We start from the raw sequence: 22,550 nt of genomic DNA on the forward strand, positions 1-22,550 counted from the left end.
TAGTCACTTTCAATTGAACAAGAAAAAGTGAACGCTTATTGTATTTACTTAGAAAAAGACAAATATCGTAGAACTACGCATTACGCATTAACATGATAAATATAGTAGAAATATTATATACGAGTTATTCATGGTTTAATCTAGTGAATAAAATATATAATTCATTGTTGAAAAAAAATCGCTGAAAAACGTGGAAAAATTGTTCTGAATTGCTATCAAATATAAATATATACTATATACTTTATACAATGTGCTTGGAAATCTGTGTTACTTTCTCTGTTTGGGTATAGTATCTAACGAGAGTCTTTATTCGTCTGTCGATAACTCGTTGCGAGGAACGGTCTCGATGGTTAAAACTCGAATCTGACTTTACTTAACTATACTTTATCAACACATGACTCAAACAGACAGAAACATCAATACAATCAAGGAACACAACAGAAATATAACTTTAAAGAGTTTCTGCAAATTGGCATAAGTTCAGTGAGTTCGTATCGTTATGTGGTAGCAATAAAAGATTTTCATGGAAAGTGGACCAACCGGTCACTGATATCTCATTTCCCCTATGAAGAAAAGAGTCACAAAATAGCGCATGAGATTCACTTTCTACTCGGAAGCTACTACGTGACCGACGATACCTATATATAGATTTTTGATTTGTTCCCAGGCTTATAGGAAGTTACGGACGAACTCAGTCAGAACGACGGCCGCGGGGAGTGCAACCGGCCGCGTTTCCGACGAGTTTACCTTGGATCCCGAAGGGGCCCAGGTTACCTTCCCACTGCCTATTCGCTACCAGGTTACCGACGATACTGAAGATACCAAGGATACCTGTCCAACTGCCAATGAGCTACATTCGAGCTACCGACACGACGGCATCCGACCGCACAGGTGAAGTTTAAAACGACGGAGCGCTCCTATTGTCGAACGTTGATTTGTCTATCGTTTTGTGGCGCCCTCGCAAAAAGACGTCATCTTGAATCCGTGTCGTACTACACCGACACTGAACCTAAATTACACTGGCTCATAGCCCGGGGTTAATTGAATTAGTTCTACTGTCCTTCACCAGGTGGCATCAGAGTCAATATGGCGAGCATTCGTAGAAGGGGTAGTTTTGCTCGGACCCTAAAAACTCTCGATCCGGAACTGGATGACTATTTTCCAGATAGCGGACGACTTGCTTCTCAACAGAACAGATGGGTGTGTGAAGTTGCGTGGGAAGTAGCAAACAAAGGTGAGCGACTCGTGGATAGTTTTTCGAACCGTCAGCGTCAGTGTCAGTGTCAGTGTGTCGACTGACTGTCGAAAACACTAGCCTCCTAGACCTACTAGTTGTGAAGTAGCCTGGGCAAAAACCGTAAAGTTTCCCAAGTCTCTGTTTATAACGCATGCGCAGGTAAAAGTGCAGATCCGCACCTCTCCGCGTAAACGGTTCAATCAATTACGTTAAATATCATTGCTTCAGATTCAAAATGTCATCAGCAATTCAGTACATTGCCATTGGTTAATTTTAAGATATCTTTACTAGAGAGTAGAAAGATTTTGCCAGGATTCTTGCATTCAGCAGATTGCGTCAATCACGAGAGGTGCGGATCTGCACTTTTACCGCATTCGCATTATGAAGTGTTGGGGAAATCCTATAAGTCCAGAAATTGGTCGCGTGCGCATGCGTCGCTACATGTGTATTTTTTCCTAAACTGGGGGTCATGTCAGAACGCTGAAACATAGAACTATAACGGAATGAACCTGCGTGAACTTTTGCGCAGCGGGAAGGCGCAGTTTGGTTGGTCACTTTAGAGGATCATTTGTATTTTTGGGGATTACAGGTGTTCAAGTGGTCTTGCCATCGAAGATAGGCCTATATATCGGTATAGTAAAAAGGATCACAGGCACTCGCCGATGGGCTTGGGATACAGTTGCTGGGGTTTTTGATAGTGTATCTGTGTTTTGAGTGGTTATTCTGCAATAAATCCGAGAAAATCCGTCTTGATACTGATGCGTTTAAAAAGATAATGGCCGCTGGCTCCACACACGGCGACCTCACAAAATACTGAACAAACTTTGTTTTTCAATCTAAAATCAAAACTTTTATTTTGTATGACACTTTCTAGTGATGACAGTTATATATCCTATTATTTCATCCGACTGTGAGACACTGTCAATTTGTGAAACGTCTTAAGTAATATAAAAGAAAAGGTAGGCCTAGTTGACGAAGCGTGAGCGTAGGCCTATAGGAAAAACTTTACAGGCGTTGAGATGGCAACACTAGTTCACCAAACGTCGTTCAACCACTGAGTGACGTCATAACGTAATCCCGCTTTATTTGAATATAGAAGGGGAATACTTGTAGCAGGTGCCCGTGTGACCTAGTGTTGCTGTCTCAACGCCTGTAAAGTTTCGGATTTTTATCAGATTTATTGCAGAATAACCACTCAAAATACAGATACACTATCAAAAACCCCAGCAACTGTAACCCAAGCCCATCGGGGAGTGCCTGTGAAAGGATGAATGTATTTTTCTGCTACACATTCTGGATTCGAACCTAATAGCACTTAAAAGTAAATCCAGGGGCTATCAAAGTTCATTATTTCATATTCGGGATACTGTAACTGTTATACTCGGCAAACAATAACCCAACGACACTTTAATCATCAAAGTTTATGTCGTAACGCTTGAAATACGAGCAGTAATTTTCGGGTTTCGAACCTGATAGCACCGCTTATAAGATGATCAGCGTAAATAAGATCAATATTTTTATGGGATTCGAACCTAATGGAAACTACTGGAATAATGTGCTTGAAGAGGATAAATCCGTTGTATTCGTTACAGTTGTGGAATGTGAATCATGCCACATTAACCGGAAGTGCAAGGACCAATAATATCTGTGAATCTTGGAATTGTAAATATTTTAACATGGTGGGACATCGTCATCCCTCAATTTGGAGAACCATAAATGCATTTCAAATGGACAATGCTTCTGTGTCTGCATTGATTGCCCTTGACAACGTTGGGCAACGCCCAGTGAAACGTGTTCGTAAGAAATTTGTGGACTTGCAAGAACGGCTAAAAATCTATGTCAGGATGTTGATAATGGACAAAAACGTGTTCCACAGTTTTTGAGAGGCATTTCACACAATATGCGCCTCTTGTGTTAATTCGTGAGATCTTCCAGTTAAATCTTGAGATCCGTCCTGTCTGTCTGAAATTAGTTTATAATAGATGCTATACTGAAAAGAAAATGTGCTGATTTGTGATTATATATCGTTTTTTCCAAGTTTGTATATATTTCTAAGTGTTTAGAATGATTAATGTATGTGAGACAGAATTGTACTGAATGAAACTGTAAATAATAGAATATTATTAGAAGTTTATAATAGAAAATTGAGTATACGTAATTCTTATCTCATTATTTTTTTTTTAGTTTTCCTTCTGATTAATCCACTTCATGTCTTATCCCGGGTTTCCTTATGGTTTTTCCTGTCTATCATTTCATTCTCTAACCTCTAGTACTTATGATTTACGAGACATTAAGGGATTATTCTTGGCCATATTTGTCATTCTCTTTGAAAATACATAAATGGATAAGCAGGGGCAGGCAGATCTAGAGGGTCCGGACCCCTCCCTTCATGTGTAGGTAGCCCTTGAATTTTCAGCATAAAAAATTATCGTCTCATATGTTTACTTTTTTCTACTACTGTATAGTAAAAAATAATAGCTTGCCCCTGGTTATCCTTTTGGACCCTGATAAGGTTTTTTGCTATAAACAAATAAAGCTGGCATCCGTGAGTAGATGAGCTGAACTTGAAATTAACTCATTGCTATGGTTAAATAAACACTGATTAACTAATTACAACCTAATCACCTTTGATCAAAGCATATCATAATTAGTCTAATCCTCTAGATCAAAGACCAATCTGTATTCATTCATTAGCCTCTACTGACCTATACTATTAGTGAATTTGTCAAATAAAATCAGGCCCTATATAGGGCATATAGGTCATATTCTATTAACATATACATATTTCTACAGTATTCTGTACTGTATAGTAAAAAATAGAATAATCTATAGTATAAAATAAAAATATATGGGATTTTGATCATAATATGTGGGATTATGAACAATGGGATATTGACTTATGGGATTTTGAATGTACACCCATTCAATCACTATCCATCACAAGTCCAATAAGCTGGGAGGCATCGAAGCTGTTAATTACCTTCAATTAACCAACATCATATGCAGTCCAATATATCCCTCAACCATTCTATGCTTTATTAGGCAAGATAAGACCATGGGCAACACATATGAACTATATTTCTGATACACTAGTTTATACGTCCATGATTGATTTGTCTTATGAGAATGATAATAGTAATAATTTTTTAAAAATTTTTAACATATAATATAGCTGCAAAGCAGCGATAACGGGTTTTCTGCACAGTCTTAGAATCCTGTTCAACGGTGGATATGACAAAGCATTTGATAAGGCACAACATCAGCCATTACTAAACAGGCTATTAGGAAACAGTATCAATGATAGGTCGCCCAAATGGCTCAGCAGTTATCTCTGAACGAAAACTTGTAGCCGAAATCAACGGAACGCCTCATCTTGGAATAAGTCGGTCAAACTAGTGGAGTCACGCAAGGTAGTATCCTAAGTTGCCTTCTGTTTAATGTCCTGACAAATGACATACACAGTAATCCAACATATACCAGACCGAGTAAATTTCCAAATCGACCTTAACACACTGTTCGACCAAAAAACTTAATGTTCCAACCAGAAAATCTTGTTCGAATGAAAATAATTCTGTTTAATAATAAATTTAATAATAATAAATTTATTTCCACAATAAAATTACAACATGTCATAAAGAGATATACAAATATGAAATGTTTTAATATAATGTGGAGGAGATTAGATGAAGCCAATGAAGGCTTATAAAATCGAACAATACGCTTTTTGCTTGAACCAAAAATTTTCTTCATTCTCACAAAAAATGTGTTCGAATAAAAAGCTATGTTATTGTTGAAATGAAAAATTTGGTTGAGCGAAAACAATTTTTTCAAACGAATGTTTGAATGAAAACAATTCTGTTCGATTGAACGAAATACTTAATACTTTCGATTCGGAGAAAAAACTTTTTTCAATAAACTTGTTCGAACGAAAAACTTAATGTTCTGACAAGAAAATTCTGTTCAAATTAAAACGATTCTGTTCGATTGAACGATTGTTCGAACGAAAAACCTTTCGTTTGGACAAAAAAAAGTTGGTTCTTGTTCTAACGATTTTTTCAAATTGGTTCAATCGAATAGAATATTATTGGTTCGAACGAAATAAATTTTGTTCCGACGAAAGAATTTTCAAGCGAAAGGTCTTTTGAACGAAAAAAAAGATATTTCTGGTGCTCCGCAGTAACTTAAAGCCGGACGTAGGTTGGTCTTGTGACACGATGCGATCCTCGCGTTGCATCGCAAGTTTCGGTGCAAGTTGGTTGCGATACGATTGTGTGCGACTAGTTTCTGCCAGTCGCAAGAGCGCGTCGGTTGGTTGTGACAGTCGTGTCGCGTTGCAGAAAGTAGAACACGTGCGACTCCTTGTGACTGGCGTTGCTGAAAGTCGCAACCCGTCGCAAGGGAGCGTAGGTCGATGAGTCGTGGCGACACAATCGTCGCTGGCGGTCGCAGTGATTGGCGTCGCTGGCGGTCGCAGTGATTGGCGTCGCAGTGAGTCACAAGCCGTCGCAAGGCCGACCTAAGCCGTCGCAAGGCTGACCTAAGCCCTGCTTATCGTGTCGCATCGCAAGTTTCGGTTCTAGTCGGTTGCGATACGATAGTGTGCGACTAGTTTCTGCCAGTCGCAAGAGCGCGTCGGTTGGTTGTGACAGTCGTGTCGCGTCGCAGAAAGTAGAACACATGCGACTCTTGTGACTGGCGTTGCTGAAAGTCGCAACCCGTCGCAAGGGAGCGTAGGTCGATGAGTCGTTGCGACACAATCGTCGCTGGCGGTCGCTGTGAATGGCGTCGCAGTGAGTCACAAGCCGTCGCAAGGCCGAACTACGCCCTGCTTATCGTGTCGCATCGCAAGTTTCGGTTAAGTCGGTTGCGGTACGATTGTGTGCGACTAGTTTCTGCCAGTCGCAAGAGTGCGTCGGTTGGTTGTGACAGTAGTGTCGCGTCGCAGAAAGTAGAACACATGCGACTCTTGTGACTGGCGTTGCTGAAAGTCGCAACCCGTCGCAAGGGAGCGTAGGTCGATGAGTCGTTGCGACACAATCGTCGCTGGCGGTCGCTGTGAATGGCGTCGCAGTGAGTCACAAGCCGTCGCAAGGTCGACCTACGCCCTGCTTAAGTCATTAGGAATTAATGAAATACCAGTTTCATTTATGATGAAAAAACTCAAATGAAAAGTCTGGCTCATAAAGCTGTCTGCTCAGACGAAATTTTCAAAAAAATCTTCATTTTTGGCAATAAAATTGATAATTGTGATTGATAGTTGCAAATCACAACCAGTTAATCACTAATTAACATGCATTTTAATAAATCTGATTCCTCCTTTACAGTGAACTTAGCTTTAACCTAGTAGAGGCTACTAGCCTATGTAGGCCTATGTATATGCGTAGGCCTAACATCCGGACAGATTGGTCGTAGGCCTATTGAATAACAACCCACCTAAATATCGTAAATTTTGTTTTGAAGTTCAATCCAATGAGTCCGTTAATAAACGCAACAATTATACTGTGTTTATTTGAGACAGTAAAGCTCAGTACCGGTAGGCCTAAAGCCACGTAAAACTCGAGAAACACTTCAAGCGACACAGCGAACGATCTCCTTTCCCCCACAGCGAACGCTTACTCCGAATGTGACGAGTCCAGCATACGGAAAGGAGTGTGTTATATATTTGTATTTAGTAAATACCTTGTGCATTTGACAATGATCGGTATGTACTGTAGGAAATATCGAGTATTGATGGTATTGATATAGATGTTGAAGCCCGTGGCCGAATAAAGTAATATATTCTTTTATTTTGATACCTCGTCGACATAACAGCTTTTTTCCGCTATATCTCTTCGGCGTGTTTCGTTTAGGCCTACGACTCCCCGGTACACTTATGATTATCTTAGTAAATACACGGTTAATTTGGTAAAGAAAAATAGGTATTGTTAAACTAACTGCTTGAAGCCCGCAACCAAATCACTGGTAGTAATAAATTAATTTGTACTCGATTCGATTCTCATGATGAGAAACTCGCAGCTGATCCCCGGAACGACGATGTAGTGACACACGTCGATTCGTCGATGTTTACGGCTCGACAGTGCTTTTAAAATCTAAAGTAGTAAATTTCCTGTATATCGGTAATATGATTTGATGAGGAAAATGGGCTATTGTTAAAATTAGTTTTTAAAAACCGCGACAGACTGTGCAATCTCTGGATAATAAATTTGTTAATTTATGCTTGAATTGATAATCGACGTGACAAGAAACGTGCGGTAGATTTCGTAAAGACGACTTAGAAAAACATGTCGGCTCTTTGAATGGGGCTCAATTTTTGATGTTTACGGCCCGACAGTGCTTTTGTAACGTTGATTCTTCAAAATTCGCACGGAGTATTTGTAGATCGAAGTGAGCTGAATGATATCAGACGGATTGTATCGGCAACAGCGGTAATGTAAAAAAGCCTATGTACTTTTGACAAAAAAAGTGTGGAAAAAAATAATAATAATAATAATAAGAAACACGCGAATCTCAATAGGGTTTTCTGTGATGTAACAGAAAACCCTAAATATTTACACATCCGTTCACCTCAGCAAATTGATTATTTTTTATTCCTAAAAAAGTACCGTGTAGACACTAGGGAAAATGTCTAAGTGGGTGGGGGAATCCTCATATATAACAAGTGGACTGCCAATAATGGCTTAATAGTTTATGGTTATAAAACTAACTACGCCAAAAACGGCGGAATACGCCAGAAATGGCAAATGTTTTATGTGTACCCATGGCAACGTTTACTTGAAAACTTTATAATAGTTTTTAAAACTGGTTCCCACATTTATTTTTAACAAAAATCATGATTAATAAACTTGTTTCATGCTATAGTAGTTTTGAGAGTTTTCCCGGAGTTTTTGGGCTTCATATGACATAATCATTTAGAAAAACGTAATGGGATTGACTTGTGGGATTTTGATTTATGGGATTTTGAACGTACACCAATTGAATGAATTGGTGGCCCATGACGTAACAACACTCAAAATCAATACAGCCGTATCTAGACTCATTTCAAAATAAAACAAACATTGTCGAAACAATTTGGGATATATGTACACATGTATATATTTATTACATAGAATACAGGTATACAGAAAGAACAGAATTTAAATACAGTTGCCATCGGAAATTCTGTTATTTATATGTAATTCTTTCTTGAAGCCTGAAATGGATCAATGAGATTAATTTTTCAGCGCAAATATACAAATGTATGCCAGCAGAAAAGCGATGATGTCATAATAGGGACTCCCATTGAACTAAGCACTATAAATAGCACCTGTAAAACTAAGCTAAAAACGCCGTTTCTGGCGATGTATTTTTAAAAACTAGGCTAACAGCTGAAAACGGTGGAAATGGCGTTTTTAAAGAACAAGCCAAAAATGGCAGAAAACGCCGATTTCGGCTAAATTGGCAGAAGCAGTTTGAAACTAGGTAATCCATAAACGGCTGATTCTGCCGTTATTGGCGGAAAACGCCGAAATTGGCAGAATAAGCCGTTGGAATCGAGAATTTATTTATTCAAACAATCTAAAATGTAAAATACACATCGTTTTCGATCTCACCCTAGAGATCATCGTCAGTTGTGAGATATTGACTAAAAACGGGTATATATACAGAGGAGAACAGGTTAATTGAGTAAATTAGTGAGTAAATAATTAGTGTTTGGCAAAGTTTTGGTGTGGCAAGTGTTTGACGATGATCTCTAGGGTGAGATCTAAAGTTGTGTATTTTATATTTTAGATTGTTTGAATAAATAGATTCTGGATTTTAAAATTCTTTTAATTTGTACTGGGTTTTTATCTTATTATCCGTTCACCACGTTTTGAGTGTGGTTATCATACTATCGCCATAGGCTATTACAGTTTTTCTATGTCATCAATTAGAAAGCCAATACCGGTTCCTTAGTACAGTGTAATTATCTCATGGCTTGACAGATGTTTGAGAAAAATCAAGTGAACTTGAACTGATCTTAAACTTCAGATAGTGGCTGCACATCAATACAGTCACATGAACATTAGGCCTACATTAAACTAAATCTACCAATCAAATAAATAATCCTGTTTTATTTCAATCCCTATTTTGAGATCAAGAAAAAGGATTGGCTAAATGACTGAGATTGTCTACATTGAGGGTTTGAGTTTCTAACATTGTAATATTCATGTTTATAGTTGGAGGTATTTACACAGTGATTAAATCGAAGGCAGCAGTGAGTACTGATGAACTCGGCGACCAATATTTCCTACTGGGTCCGTATAATGAGGCATGCGTACGTACAGAGGTAGAAGTGATGGAACCTGTGCAGCCAGCTCTCAGACAGACCCTCGCTCAGATGAGAGATCATGGATTAAAGGTATGTATTATTCGAAGTATGCTGTTAGGAATAAGTCAAGGATACTATGATTGGACAATGTAGGGTAGCCAGTAAAATACCGTAGTGATCAATGGTTCTTGGTCTTAGAATATGCTCAGCGAAGGATGAATAAAGTGTTTTTGATTGTTTTTAGGTGGTATATGGCAGGTGGTTAATCGATGGTTATCCACAGGTTGTTTTATTCGATATTGGTTCCGCCGCATGGAAAATGGATGAGTGGAAACGTGAACTGTTTGATTCATCGCATATTGGAGTTCCGTGGCACGACCGAGAGGCTAACGATGCTATAATATTCGGTGCACTCGTCGCTTGGTTTCTCGGCGAGGTTCGTATGATATCCATAGTAGATTTTCATATTGGCCTATTTTCTTATAACGGTCGAGTACTGCTGACTGATAGCGGTGCCTAGTCCGTTAACCTTGTTTGTTTTGGGCCTGTACTGCTGCCTAGTGTATGATATATGCATCACTTGTCTAAACTAAGGCATGCCCCTTGTTAATCCAAGTTGGCGGCCACAGACATATTTCAGTGAAAAAGCTTTGAGTTTGTAAAATTTTCCATTTTCAGTTTAAGAAGAACGTGAGTGGAGGACCGTTGATTTTAGCTCATTTTCACGAATGGCTCGCCGGCATTGGACTGATACTGTGTCGAACTAGGAGTCTCGGTATCGCGACTGTTTTCACGACGCACGCTACGTTACTCGGCCGATATTTGTGTGCGGGGAACGTAGATTTCTATAATAATTTAGACAAGGTGAGGATCATTAAGGCCTATTTTATTTCCCTCGGTGGTATGAGTGAGTAGTTTGAATAGCCGACGGGATATCGGGTCGTGGGCCTTCAATCCTGTATACATTACCGCAGTATTCCTAGGCAAGACACATCCTCATTGTCTCTCTCCACTCAGGAGTAAGTGAGTATTTGGTAGTGTCTGATAGTATGGTATGGTATGGTAGTGTTTGGTAGTATTTGATGACTGTATTTACTTCAATTCATATTTTTTGCAGTTCAATATTGACAAAGAGGCTGGCGACCGAGGCATATACCATCGATACTGCATGGAACGTGGCGCTGTGCATTGTGCTCATGTATTTACTACTGTGTCACGTATAACGGGACTAGAAAGTCAGCATTTACTTAAAAGACAGCCAGGTATACATACTGTTAGTTTGAATTGTGTGCTTCAGTTATTGTATGTATTGAAGTGAGCCAAACCTTTTGGCAAATGATGACAACTTATCCCTTACTAAGTTAATCATCGGAACTGGTTGGTGCAGAACCAATACCTACTAGCCTTGAATGTCTATTGTATTAAGGGAATTCTGGGGAGACATCTTTTCTAGAAGAGTCTTATGCCACTTAATGAAATAATGATTTTAATGTACTGAATGATATATAAAATCCAAATGTCTGTCTTAAGAAGATTATATTTGCCACTGTTGCACGGTGTTTCGCATGCGTGCTTCTATAGCTAAATTTCATTGCTTTTATTATTAGTTCAGTCAACGTCTCTGCTGCTTCGATATTGTCGCCTACTTACTGCACCAGTACACCGTATTAAATAGACCTATCATAAAAACCACGACGTTTTTAGCTTTTGTGTACCACACGTATCCCCTTTTCAGTTCAGAGCCTGCTTATGGGGGATATCGTCGCCAAAAGTTTCTGTTTGTTTTTTAGTTGCGCTGAAGGTATATTCTGTTTGTAGATATTATACTGCCAAACGGCCTAAACGTGAAGCGGTTTCCCGCTTTACACGAATTCCAAAATCTACACGCCATCGCTAAGGATAAGATCAACGATTTTATCCGTGGTCATTTCCATGGGTATGTAATTGCAGTGTCCCAATCTGTCTGTACTGTGTGTGTTCGTTACCATAGCAAATTAACAAATACCAGTAGAATTTTACTGATTTCCAATTTGAAGCATCGATTGTTTCGCTGGCCAAAAACCTGCAGAGCTGATCACCAGCTCACGATTTTCCGTGTTTTTTTCCCATTTACTGGAGAAATAGTGGTTTGATTCATTTGATACTTGTACAAAAATGTAAAAATGTAAAGGACCTGTTTCCCATGATTTATTTAGGAACTTTATTTTCAACTTACTCAATGCAATTTCTAAAAAGGTTGGCAGCCCTGGACATGTGACTACATGTACTGGCAACAGTTTGGTAAACACTCGATGCTTTCAAATTGATATCAATTCAATCTCACGCCTGTCGTGCTTATCGAATTAAAGAGCAACTCTGCTCCGCACGGATGGACATCAGCACATTCCTCTGAAAATAACTTCTTTTATGTAGTGTTATTAACTTTCAAATGAGGTTAAACTGGAGACTGTTATATCGATTGTTAAAAGATATGTAATATCCTGGCCCATGGATTAGATTTTTTGAAATCCGTTCTCATGAGAGTTAAAATTAGCTAATTTCGTGTAGTAATGACTCTGATTTTAGATAGTGTATGAGCACTCCTTCTTTCCACTTGTCATTTATCAGAGCTGAAGGTTCTGTTCAAGTATAGCAGTTTCCAGTGAAAACAGTCTTCATAAGGTTGTTCATTCTGATTGCCCCTCTTCTCCTCAAATTATAGCATATTCCCACCGCTCTTTATCATACAGTCCTCCTTAATTCAGATGTGGTGACGCCCAATGGTTTAAACGTAATCAAATTTTCGGCAGTACATGAGTTTCAGAATCTGCATGCTAAAGCTAAGGAAAAGATAAGCGATTTTGTGCGTGGCCATTTCTATGGGTGAGTAGCGTAAGCGCATGCATTTTTTTCTATTCTCAGCAACGATATTAGAACACAAAACAGAATGATTCAAGATTTTTATTTCCAATTTTATTAAAATGGAACAAATATTCATTTAACACGTTCACAGTCAGTGATTAGATAAAGGGTGCACTGCATTTTACTAGTCATAGATGTTACATTAAAGCCTAGTTTCTCGAGAAAACTGACAATGGCTAGAACCAAACTAAAAAATTTGGCAGGACAGAGAAAACACAATCTGATTTATGGGGTTAGGTCATGATTGGTGCACGCTAAACAAAATTTAACATGAGATGACAGTCATATGACTTTCTACTTAAGTTAACTGCTTGTGCTGGACATGTTGTCATTAGGTGCATTATCTCTATATGCCTACCCCGGTTTTACCGTTTTTACGGTTTATGTTGACGTCCACTGTGCACCCCGTAAAATATGGCTACTTCAGCAGCCATCTTGAATTTCTAGTTTGAATGATACAGCCTGCAATATTTGATGGATATCCATGAAACTTGATGCGAGAATGAAGCCAGGTTTTATATACGTATTCCGGACTTGAACCGAATATTCTTTCTAAGTCAATGAATGATTAGGTGAACTTCGTGTTTTTCTATGGAAGTATGCAATATGTTATGCTGTTTGCTTACCCGGGTAGACATAGGTGGCGTTGCCACATCCTAGTGAATTTCAAATCTAGACTATAATTCCTTGATTCGTGCCCTATGGATAACAGTGGAACCTCGTAATAATGAACTTCAGGGGCCTGAAAATATGTTTATCTATGGCTGATAGTTTGCCATGAAATTATCAAAATTGTCCTGTTTTAGATGAAATTCTAGGTTGTAATAAACTGTAATATCTGCTATTACCAGGTTCCACTGCCTAATACCATTTTAGTATTTGAAGCAATCATATGGTACTGGGTTATCTATATCTGATACTTTGATATGATACATCAAAGTATCAGATATAGAGTTGTATTGTATAGCCAATATTATATGGTGACTGGGCTTGTCTTGGACACGTGTGACTGTTAGGTTATGTCTGTGTGTGATGTTGAAAACTTGTAGAAAGAATACACAAACATTTTTTATTGCAGTGAAACCCATTCAATTTGAATCCAGATAAATTCAACTCATTACAAGGAATTTTATAAGAAATTCAGTTAAAAATGATACTGATTAATGCTGCACTATTGATTATCTTTATATCATAATTTTATCGTTCATTTGTATCGAAGAAAATTGGAAGTTGTTTTTCAAGATTAAAGTGCTTACTGCTTAATGAATACCTGTATTTTTATCTTATATTATCTTGTGCATATATTTCAGACACTACGATTTCGACTTGGATAAAACCCTATATTTTTTCATCGCTGGTCGCTATGAATTTAGTAACAAAGGTGCTGACATGTTCATAGAATCATTAGCTAGGTTAAATTATTACTTAAAGGTATGTACAATCGTGAGTCTATTTGGAAATTTACTTCACATGTATAGCTCTAGTTTGCAGTGTACATGTACGTATATCGTGAATCTATAAGTGAAACTCCGTGCACTAGAACAGAAACCCCGAGGTGCCTGCTAAACCTGTTCTCGCTGCCTTGCAGCTATACTTGGTTTATTATTCTTAATCTTCAAATTTTCATCGAGAAATAATAATATCACGATTAGTTATTTATTTCAGTCAGCCGGTAGTGAAACGACAGTCGTAGCCTTTCTCATCTTCCCGGCTAAAACGAACAACTTCAATGTGGAATCACTGCGAGGACAGGCGATCGCGAAGCAACTGCGCGAAACAGTCGCGCAAGTACAACACAGTATAGGCAAACGCGTGTTCGATATTTGTCTAAGGTTCATTAATTTCTGTTTTCAGTGCTCTCGGTTTCCGGACGAAAACATTTTTTCAGCTAAAATTGTGGTCGTGAAAAATAGCCTTTCTTCCATTGTGAATTATTTATTTTTAGAGGTGCTATCCCTACGGGGGATGATATTTTACAACGTGATGATGTAGTGAAATTAAAAAGATGTATCTTTGCTGCACAGGTAAATTTAGCAAAAAAGATACTGAATCATGAGATCATTTGATTAGCACCAAATTTATTCAGCAAATCCGTTGGCATCAGACTTGCATAAATGCTTTTCAATCACTGCTGGTTCTACAATTTTCTTTCGATCTTTCTTTTGCCATCAAACGAAACCCAGCAGAGCTTTCTCAGCCGAGAGGCTGCTTGTTTCAAAGTGGTTAACGATACTTTCTCAATCATTATCCTCAGTTCCCTCCTTCATCTCCGAGTACCCATATCCTCTAACAATTTTATTCATTAGAACACTGATGCTTGATGTGTGAGTGGATTTTTGTAATTTCAGCGTCACAGTTTACCACCAGTTTGTACTCATAATGTCTGTGAAGATGCTGCGGACCCAGTTTTAAATTGTATTCGCCGTTGTCAACTGTTCAACAACAGAAACGATCGAGTCAAGGTATATTTCATTTTGCTTCGAATCTTCCATTCAGGACCCAGTTCTGTAATTTTGTCTTCACACCTGGGCCTAGTCGTACAATTGTGGCTTAAGTAAAAGATTGGTTAGGCTGGCTTACGAACCTGTAAGGCTGGAGAGTGCAAATTCTTCTGTTATTCTTGTAGATTGTTTTCCATCCAGAATTTTTGAATTCAACGAATCCGCTGTTTGGTTTAGACTACGAGGAATTCGTGCGAGGCTGTCATTTAGGCGTTTTCCCATCGTATTATGAACCGTGGGGCTATACTCCTGGTATGTTAAACTGATAGAAATGAACCACATGCAAAATCCCATCCGTCGTTGTAAAAATGGCTGCCTCTTAAAACCCGATGATGTCATTTGCAAAATGGTAGTAGTTGATATAATCGAAGGAGTATGGGGTTATGTTTTACTGGGGAGTTTTGTACTTACTCCATCTGCTGCAGTAGTTTTCCAGTTAAAGTAAAATGGAAGGTTGTTTGTCCCGACAACTGATATTTCCAGTTATGTGCTGTGATTTAAAACAAAAATTCAAGTGAATATGAGTTTATAGTTCGGAATTAACTAAGGAAATACACTATGAATATTGGGACTTCCCCAGTAAGATATTCAGAGGGCCAGTAACAAATTAAATCCACTCCGATCTTTACTTTCATCTAACGCTGATGGATGTTAACAAATATCTATATAGATGCACTTATTTGTTTTGCAGCTGAATGTACTGTTATGGGTATTCCTAGTATAACCACTAATCTATCGGGTTTCGGTTGTTTCATGGCGGAACATATCGCTGACCCGATGTCATACGGTATTTACATAGTGGATCGTCGTTTTAGAAATCCTGACGAATCAGTCAATCAACTAGCGCAAGTAAGTACATGTACTGTAACATCATTTCAACACATGCATGTACGTTATGAATGAGATCAGTTAACAGTCTGATGAATATCAGACAATCATACAGGTTGCCCTTAGGTTGTTTCAACAACAAAGGCTAGATATTACACACATTTTTATGGATTATTAATCTAGTTAATCCGTTATGAGAGGGTTAAACAAAATTCCCTAGATTTGATTGTACTGTTATAGTCTCTAAAAGAGCTGTTCTATACAGTAGACATGATTGAATATTGTTTTTTTGTGTGTATTTTCAGTATATGTTTGATTTCTCGTGTTTATCCAGAAGACAAAGGATCATACAACGCAATAGAACTGAAAGATTGAGTGAATTACTTGACTGGAAAAACCTAGGAGTGGTGAGTACACTGTGAAGGGTCGAGAACTGAACTGTTAGAACTAGGCTCTAGATATTCCTCCGATGACTACCTTAAACAGTAATGCTCCCAGCATCTGATACTTTGGTAAATCAGGAAATCATGGAACTAATGAACAACCTACAACTTAACCCTTTAAACTCGACCTGCTGGTTTTATGGCAACCACCTTCTTAATTATAAATTACTTTCTTAATTAATCATTAATTACTTTATTCCCTAGGAGCCAATCAGCAATCACAATGTAAAATACTAATCGTGCTTCCAGTAAGCTGGTTTATATCAAAATCTTTCAGTTTTTAGCCCGTTGGGACTTGAATCCCTGCGGGTTATTGCGTTCACTTTTCATCTGTCCAACGCTCCACTGTAATGTCTTGATATTAGGTTTACACATGTATCTACCCTAGACACATCTTCAGCCAAAAAAACTGGCCCGGTCAGATTCAAGATGGCCGACTGGCAACCATTGCTGTTCAAGCCAGTTAAATTAATCTCATAACTGTGGAACTATCTCCAGAATAGAAGAATTACTTTCATTCTTACTGTAACTTGTAGTTGTGATTATATTTCAGTATTACAGAAGAGCTCGTCAATTAGCGCTTGCTAAAACTCATCCGGATCTGTTTTCTGCTGATACAGCATCTGTAAGTTACATTTATATACACATATATACCAGCAAGCCGATGTTATGATCTAACAGTAGTAACAGTTTTATTCATCTGCACTTCATGATCATTGTGTTCATGATGATTGTGTATTTCTATCATCATTTTGCAATTTAATCATACATTCATCACTTGTTCTCTGATGCACAACCTGGTACAATTTGTCTTTATAGGAAAATCCCCTGTACTGCAACTGATTCATAAATTGCCTGCCATTCTTATAGTATTTAGTACGCGACTGTAGGAGACTACTTCACGTAGCATTTTCCAAGGGCTACATTTTTGGAAAATCACCTTTATTTTTCAGCCACTATTAAGACGTTGATGTAGGATGATAGTTGGCTATATATTACCAGGCCCCATTTCTATTTTGGAAAATTGAAAAATCACCATGAAATACTTGGGAAAACATAATAATTTTGGATTCATTTATCGTGGCAACGATTTCGTATATTATTACTTGGAATGATAATTGATTGGTATTCATATCTTTGTAGCACAACCCCAAATAGTTTTTAGATCTATTGAGTCTGAACTCGTGTGCATAAGATTCAACAGAATTTTTTTTTAGAATGCAGATTAGTTTTATTTCAATCAAATTGATATACATCATCGCTTGTGTGTGGAATTGATTTTTGCCCGAATGTTGTGCTTTGTTTTATTTTTACTGTAGATCTGTTGTAGTCATTTTAGATTGTAGCGTTTGTTTATTTATGATCTGTGTGTATGATATAGGCCCCATCAGGTGACGACGAAGAAGGTGTCATTGATTATGCTCTAACTGATCAAATCATCAAATCCAAAACAAAGAAAAAGGTAGCAAATTTTGGTGGCAGTACTTGAATGATATCCACAAAATCCATCCATGACTGCCTATCCTGTAATTTATTTATCACTATTACCTATTGGTGATTATTGATTAGGTATAAGTTATATTCTAAATACAGGCATCAATCAGGACCCATTCAGACATTCGCTACTTTATGACTGTTCTTCCAATTTTGATCATCCAGACTTGACCTGTGTTCAAGGCCTGATCTTTTTAATTGAAAATGAACTACGAACACCCGACGTTGATGCAGCTGTTAATGAACCCCCAGCTTACGCGCTTGATTCTACAACCATAGTTGGGGTGGTCCACTCGACCACAAATCTATTTCACAGATCCTATATACTAGCTATCCCTGTTCATTCACCTCCACTTGATGCATTTGCTTCGAGAGATTCTTATTGCACTCAACCTTGACTCACCAATACGTTTATTGTTGTTAAACTGAAAATGATAATTACTTGCTCTTGTAAAGCGCATGCCAATCATTTTTAGGGACTGCTGTTAAAGCATCTGATTTCTCAACTTGCTACATGTATATGCTGTTTGAGTATGTCCATGATTTAATGCTTTAATGCTTCTGATATATTAGGGATATATGCATATGGCAAAGGACAAACATTTTTGGCATGGTCCTCACGTTTAAGCATAGCAGGGCTGTGTAACCTGCTATTACAGCCTGTTGAGACCAATGCAAGCCAGATTCACATATTTCCATTCATTGGGGACTCATTGGATAAGCTAGGGGTTCATCCAATTAATTGACAACTGCATAAGTCATTTTATCATATAACTTTCATAAAGCAAGAAGTTAAACATTCCAATTCCAAGTTGGTGTTGATACCTGTATTAAGCAAGAGAGGACTGAAATATTTTGGATTTAGCTCAAAATTTTGATTAGGCCAAAACAAAATATATGTGTGGTTAAAGTTGCCCGACTGACCGTAAAAATAACATGCGATTCAAAATCATTTATCCTTATAAAACTTCAAATATAAGTTCCCTTCTCTGACAATACTAAGGGACCAACTGTAACTGTAATCAATTACAAAGTTTTAGCATATGACATGTTTTATGATCATAGGTCATTCGTTTTTGTATGGTCACCAGGGGGCATTGAACGCAAAAAAATTCTAGGCCATGCATGCATATATACAGGGTGTCTCAAAAAATGTGTTACCGTGGCTTAAAGATCGATTATTCATTACTATAATTGAAATAGATTTTTTGGGATGATGTTGGTAGACCTGGATGTTTACTCAAGGTTGGAATGTTTAAATGCAAGAAATAAGTCATGCATGGCTGAGCATACCATGTTTTTAAATGGTGCTGAAAATGGAATCGTACCAATACAAAAAATAAGGATAATTGCACAATATACATTTGTTGATAAATGTTCCGCTTTCACTTCACGTAATTTGAGACCGGACAATTTAATCAACTGAAGCAGATTTCTATTTAATAAAATTGTTGGTCCTCATTACTAATTAAGCTTCCCTGGGACTTTTTCAATATTATCACCAATGCTTAGTTAAGCTCAACGTTGAATTTTGATGCATCAGATTCAGTATTTCTCAAAATCTGTTACTTTCTGGACACTAAGTCCTTGATTCCTGCTGATGGTCTTTTGAAGTACTTGGTTTTTAGCCCACTTGGGACTTTAGTCCCAGCGGGCTATTGCGTTCACTTTTCGTCTGTCCGTCCGTCCGTAGACGGAATCCAGTTATTTTGGGAAGTTTTGAAGACGCTTCAAGGTAATGTCTTGATGTTTAGTTTATACATGTATCTACCCTAGACACATCTTCAGCCCAAAAACTGGCCCTGTCAGAATCAAGATGGCCGACTGGCAGCCATTGTTGTTCGTCAAAATCAGCACTTTTTACACTTTTTGAACTTTTTGAGGGAAATTTTTAAGATGCTTTTATCAATTACCTTGATCTTTCGTATGTATTTGAATCCCCCAAGGGCCCATCACCATAAAAAAAATTGGGTGGATCGGACTCAAGATGGCCGTCCTATGACCTTTTTAGTGCCCAAAAATGTCAAATTTGGCCCAAGTTCTGAGTCCTGTAGCTTCCTACTGGTTTGCCATTTCTCATTGCAATTTGTGAAGGGTATTCTTTGGAAAGGGATGTTTTATACCTGAGCCAGGTATTTTTGATCGGCCAATAATGACGCAATTGGCGGCCATCTTGGTATCATCAGTACTCATTGGTAGGTGGGAAAAAGTTTTTCCACATTATATTGATACCTACGCATATTTTGTTACCACAATCAATTGCACAGTTGAAGCTCATGACATTCTCTATGATTATGGTGAGTTTTAAGGACATTAGATATTCTATATGGTCGCCAGGGGGCGTTGAATAGTAGAGTAACTTAGTATTTCCTTATTAGATTGGTACCTATTGTATAGGGCGTTGAATATTGAAATTGTTAGATTGTTGAGCATTGCATTCCCGAGTGGGCATGGTGTCCCTGGACCCCTAGTTACATTTCCCGACAGGAAAAAATCACAAGGAGTGAAATTCAATGATTTCGTGATTTTAAATCAATTTTCCAACAGGCAGGTGGTCATTTAACAATTGACATACACACTGGAACAATCCGCAAATTGAGTTCGACACTTCTTTGATGGCGATTCATAAACATGCTAGTGCTCAGCCATGCATGACTTATTTCATTTACAAGTAAACATCCAGGTCTACCAACTTTATTCCCCAAATAGTAATTAAAATCATAGTTGATGAATTAGTAACCTTAAGGCAAAGGGTAACATATTTTCTGAGACACCCTGTATATGTATATGTTTATATATATGTATATGTATATTTTGTTTTGGCCTTTAAGCTTACCTAGATTAAGTGGGTCAAGCTGTTATCGATGACTTTCTAACCCATTTTACCTGCCTAGCTTCATTATTATCAGACACTGTTATGCTTTCCTCGTGATGATTCTATTAATAGCCAATTTTCTGTCACTTTCTAGGGACGAATGTTCATGTATCCGAAACCAGCATCCGAGCCCCCATCACCATCGCTATCCCGGGCATCAACTCCCGCTCCGTCTGACGGTGATGATGATGATGACGAAGAGGATGACGTTGACTCTGAGCAAGAAGAGGAGGAATTGTTAGAGCTCAATATCAAAAGCGCCGATGAGGAAAGCAATGCGAGCAGCACTATTAGTAAATGAGAATTTTAGAAATTTTGCATCAAAAGAAGAATTTGAATAATCAGGGAATTAGACATGATAAGTTATTTTGAGATAGGAGGGCTTTTCTTCTAGTTGAACGTTAAATCATAGTTTCTTCCTTATAAATCAACCAAAGTCTGCAAAATGTTCTCAGTTGCACATTAGAAAAAAATGATTTTTAGGGGCGCAAGCTTGTATTCGTTCATGTGTCAAATCATTCAAATGTGAATTTAGATAACGGAATATCTTCTATATGCGTGGTTAAACAAAGGGTTAGTTTTGTTTATCTGTATTCAGTACTAATGACGGGTAGGTATTGAACTGATCATATCGTAAATAATCTATTTAACAAAAAAATGAATAATCATGATTTTAAATTTTACAAAATTAATATGGAATGAAATTTACTTGAATATTCATAACAAGTAATATTACTTACCAGTAGATATATGAAAAATCGGTGATGTGCAGAATTTAAGGACCACTTAGTGGGCTGATTTTATAGATTGGATCTAACTTCAACGAGAGGAAAAGAAATGATATTGCCTTGGTTGTATCTAGTGTAGTGTACTAGTGGTTTCATTGCGGACTGCTTATTTTGAGCTATGTTTGATGACGAGTTGGCTACTTATGCAAAAAATAAAAGCTGTTTTGGTAATAAATACGTGTAGAATGAAATGACTAAAAATGTAAAATACAAAATGTACTGTTGAATATTGCTTAATTTATAAATGATCTAGACGTAGAAAAATAAATTGCTTCGACTGTGCCATAGTAGTGAGTGAAAGCTGTGATGATTATAAATGGTCTTAGAATAGCCAGTTTAAGTATTATTAACATTAATTCTCCAGTCTGTTGGAGGGAGTGGCCAAAATGCCGGAATGGATGAATCATTTTCACTAGTGTAGTACGTGAAATTTTATTGTAGAAATGACAGAATATTTAAGTAGAATATAGAAGGGATTACCATCATATAGTTTTCAGTGTTATATTTCATGTTTGTGGTTTAACAGCCCTTCTCTCACAAAGGGGGATTTTTCTATCCTCATCTTGTTCTCTCGCCTAAGATTTTAGTCTTACTTTCTGGACAGCATCCGTCATGAAAAATGTTGGTTTGCGCATGACTGGGTCCTCCACCTAGTGTAGATGTCCTGTGGCCATTGAGACTAGGGGTAACGGGAAGCTAACTTGAAAAGGCCACAGAATGTACTAATGTACTAATGAACTATAGGGATTTAATACCAGAGCATCAAAATATGATCACCGAACTCTTTGGTCATTATTGATGGACTGATGTCTTTAGTCTACAGTGAACTCACTTTAATCAGATCCCTAGTTTTATAATCACTAGATAGAGGCGCAGTGGCCGAGTGGTTTATGCCGCTGGTCACTGGTCTCGTCAATCCAGGGTTTGGGTTCAAACCCTGGTGGCAGCAGAGCTTCTTGGTCGAAGGTACTTCTCTGGTCTCTCCCCCATTGAGAAAAAGAAACATCGAACCCGCTTATAATGCTCTGTGTTGCGCTTAGCGGGTTGAGGTTGTTAAAAAAAAATCACTAGATAGACCTAACCCTCACTTGCCAGGACATATCTACGGTAGATTTTGATTGGTTAGATTCCGGAATTCTCTTCTGATGCGTTCGTCTTGGCCAGAATGGAATGATCTGTAAACTGGATAGAAGCGG

General features: G+C 37.9%; 1 protein-coding gene across 3 annotated transcripts; it reads left to right on the plus strand.

Annotated features, from left to right (window-relative positions):
- Positions 1-1,070: 1,070 nt before the first annotated feature.
- LOC141912501 (glycogen [starch] synthase-like) lies at positions 1,071-21,828 on the plus strand. Of its 3 annotated transcripts, none has more exons than XM_074803739.1 (16): positions 1,071-1,234; positions 9,433-9,614; positions 9,769-9,960; positions 10,203-10,388; positions 10,642-10,786; positions 11,343-11,460; positions 13,736-13,856; positions 14,091-14,257; positions 14,371-14,449; positions 14,774-14,887; positions 15,052-15,178; positions 15,618-15,775; positions 16,060-16,161; positions 16,751-16,822; positions 17,579-17,659; positions 20,661-21,828. In XM_074803739.1, exons 1-16 carry the CDS (start codon positions 1,087-1,089, stop codon positions 20,865-20,867), a joined length of 2,199 nt encoding a protein of 732 aa, XP_074659840.1. In that variant the 5' UTR covers positions 1,071-1,086; the 3' UTR covers positions 20,868-21,828. The 3 variants fall into 3 exon arrangements, with proteins under 3 accessions (XP_074659840.1, XP_074659839.1, XP_074659841.1); XM_074803738.1 differs by lacking the exon at positions 11,343-11,460 and adding an exon at positions 12,269-12,386; XM_074803740.1 differs by lacking the exons at positions 11,343-11,460; positions 17,579-17,659 and adding an exon at positions 12,269-12,386.
- The last annotated feature ends 722 nt before the right edge of the window (positions 21,829-22,550 follow it).

Source organism: Tubulanus polymorphus, chromosome 11 (assembly GCF_964204645.1).
Source record: "Tubulanus polymorphus chromosome 11, tnTubPoly1.2, whole genome shotgun sequence".
NCBI lineage: Eukaryota > Metazoa > Nemertea > Palaeonemertea > Tubulaniformes > Tubulanidae > Tubulanus > Tubulanus polymorphus.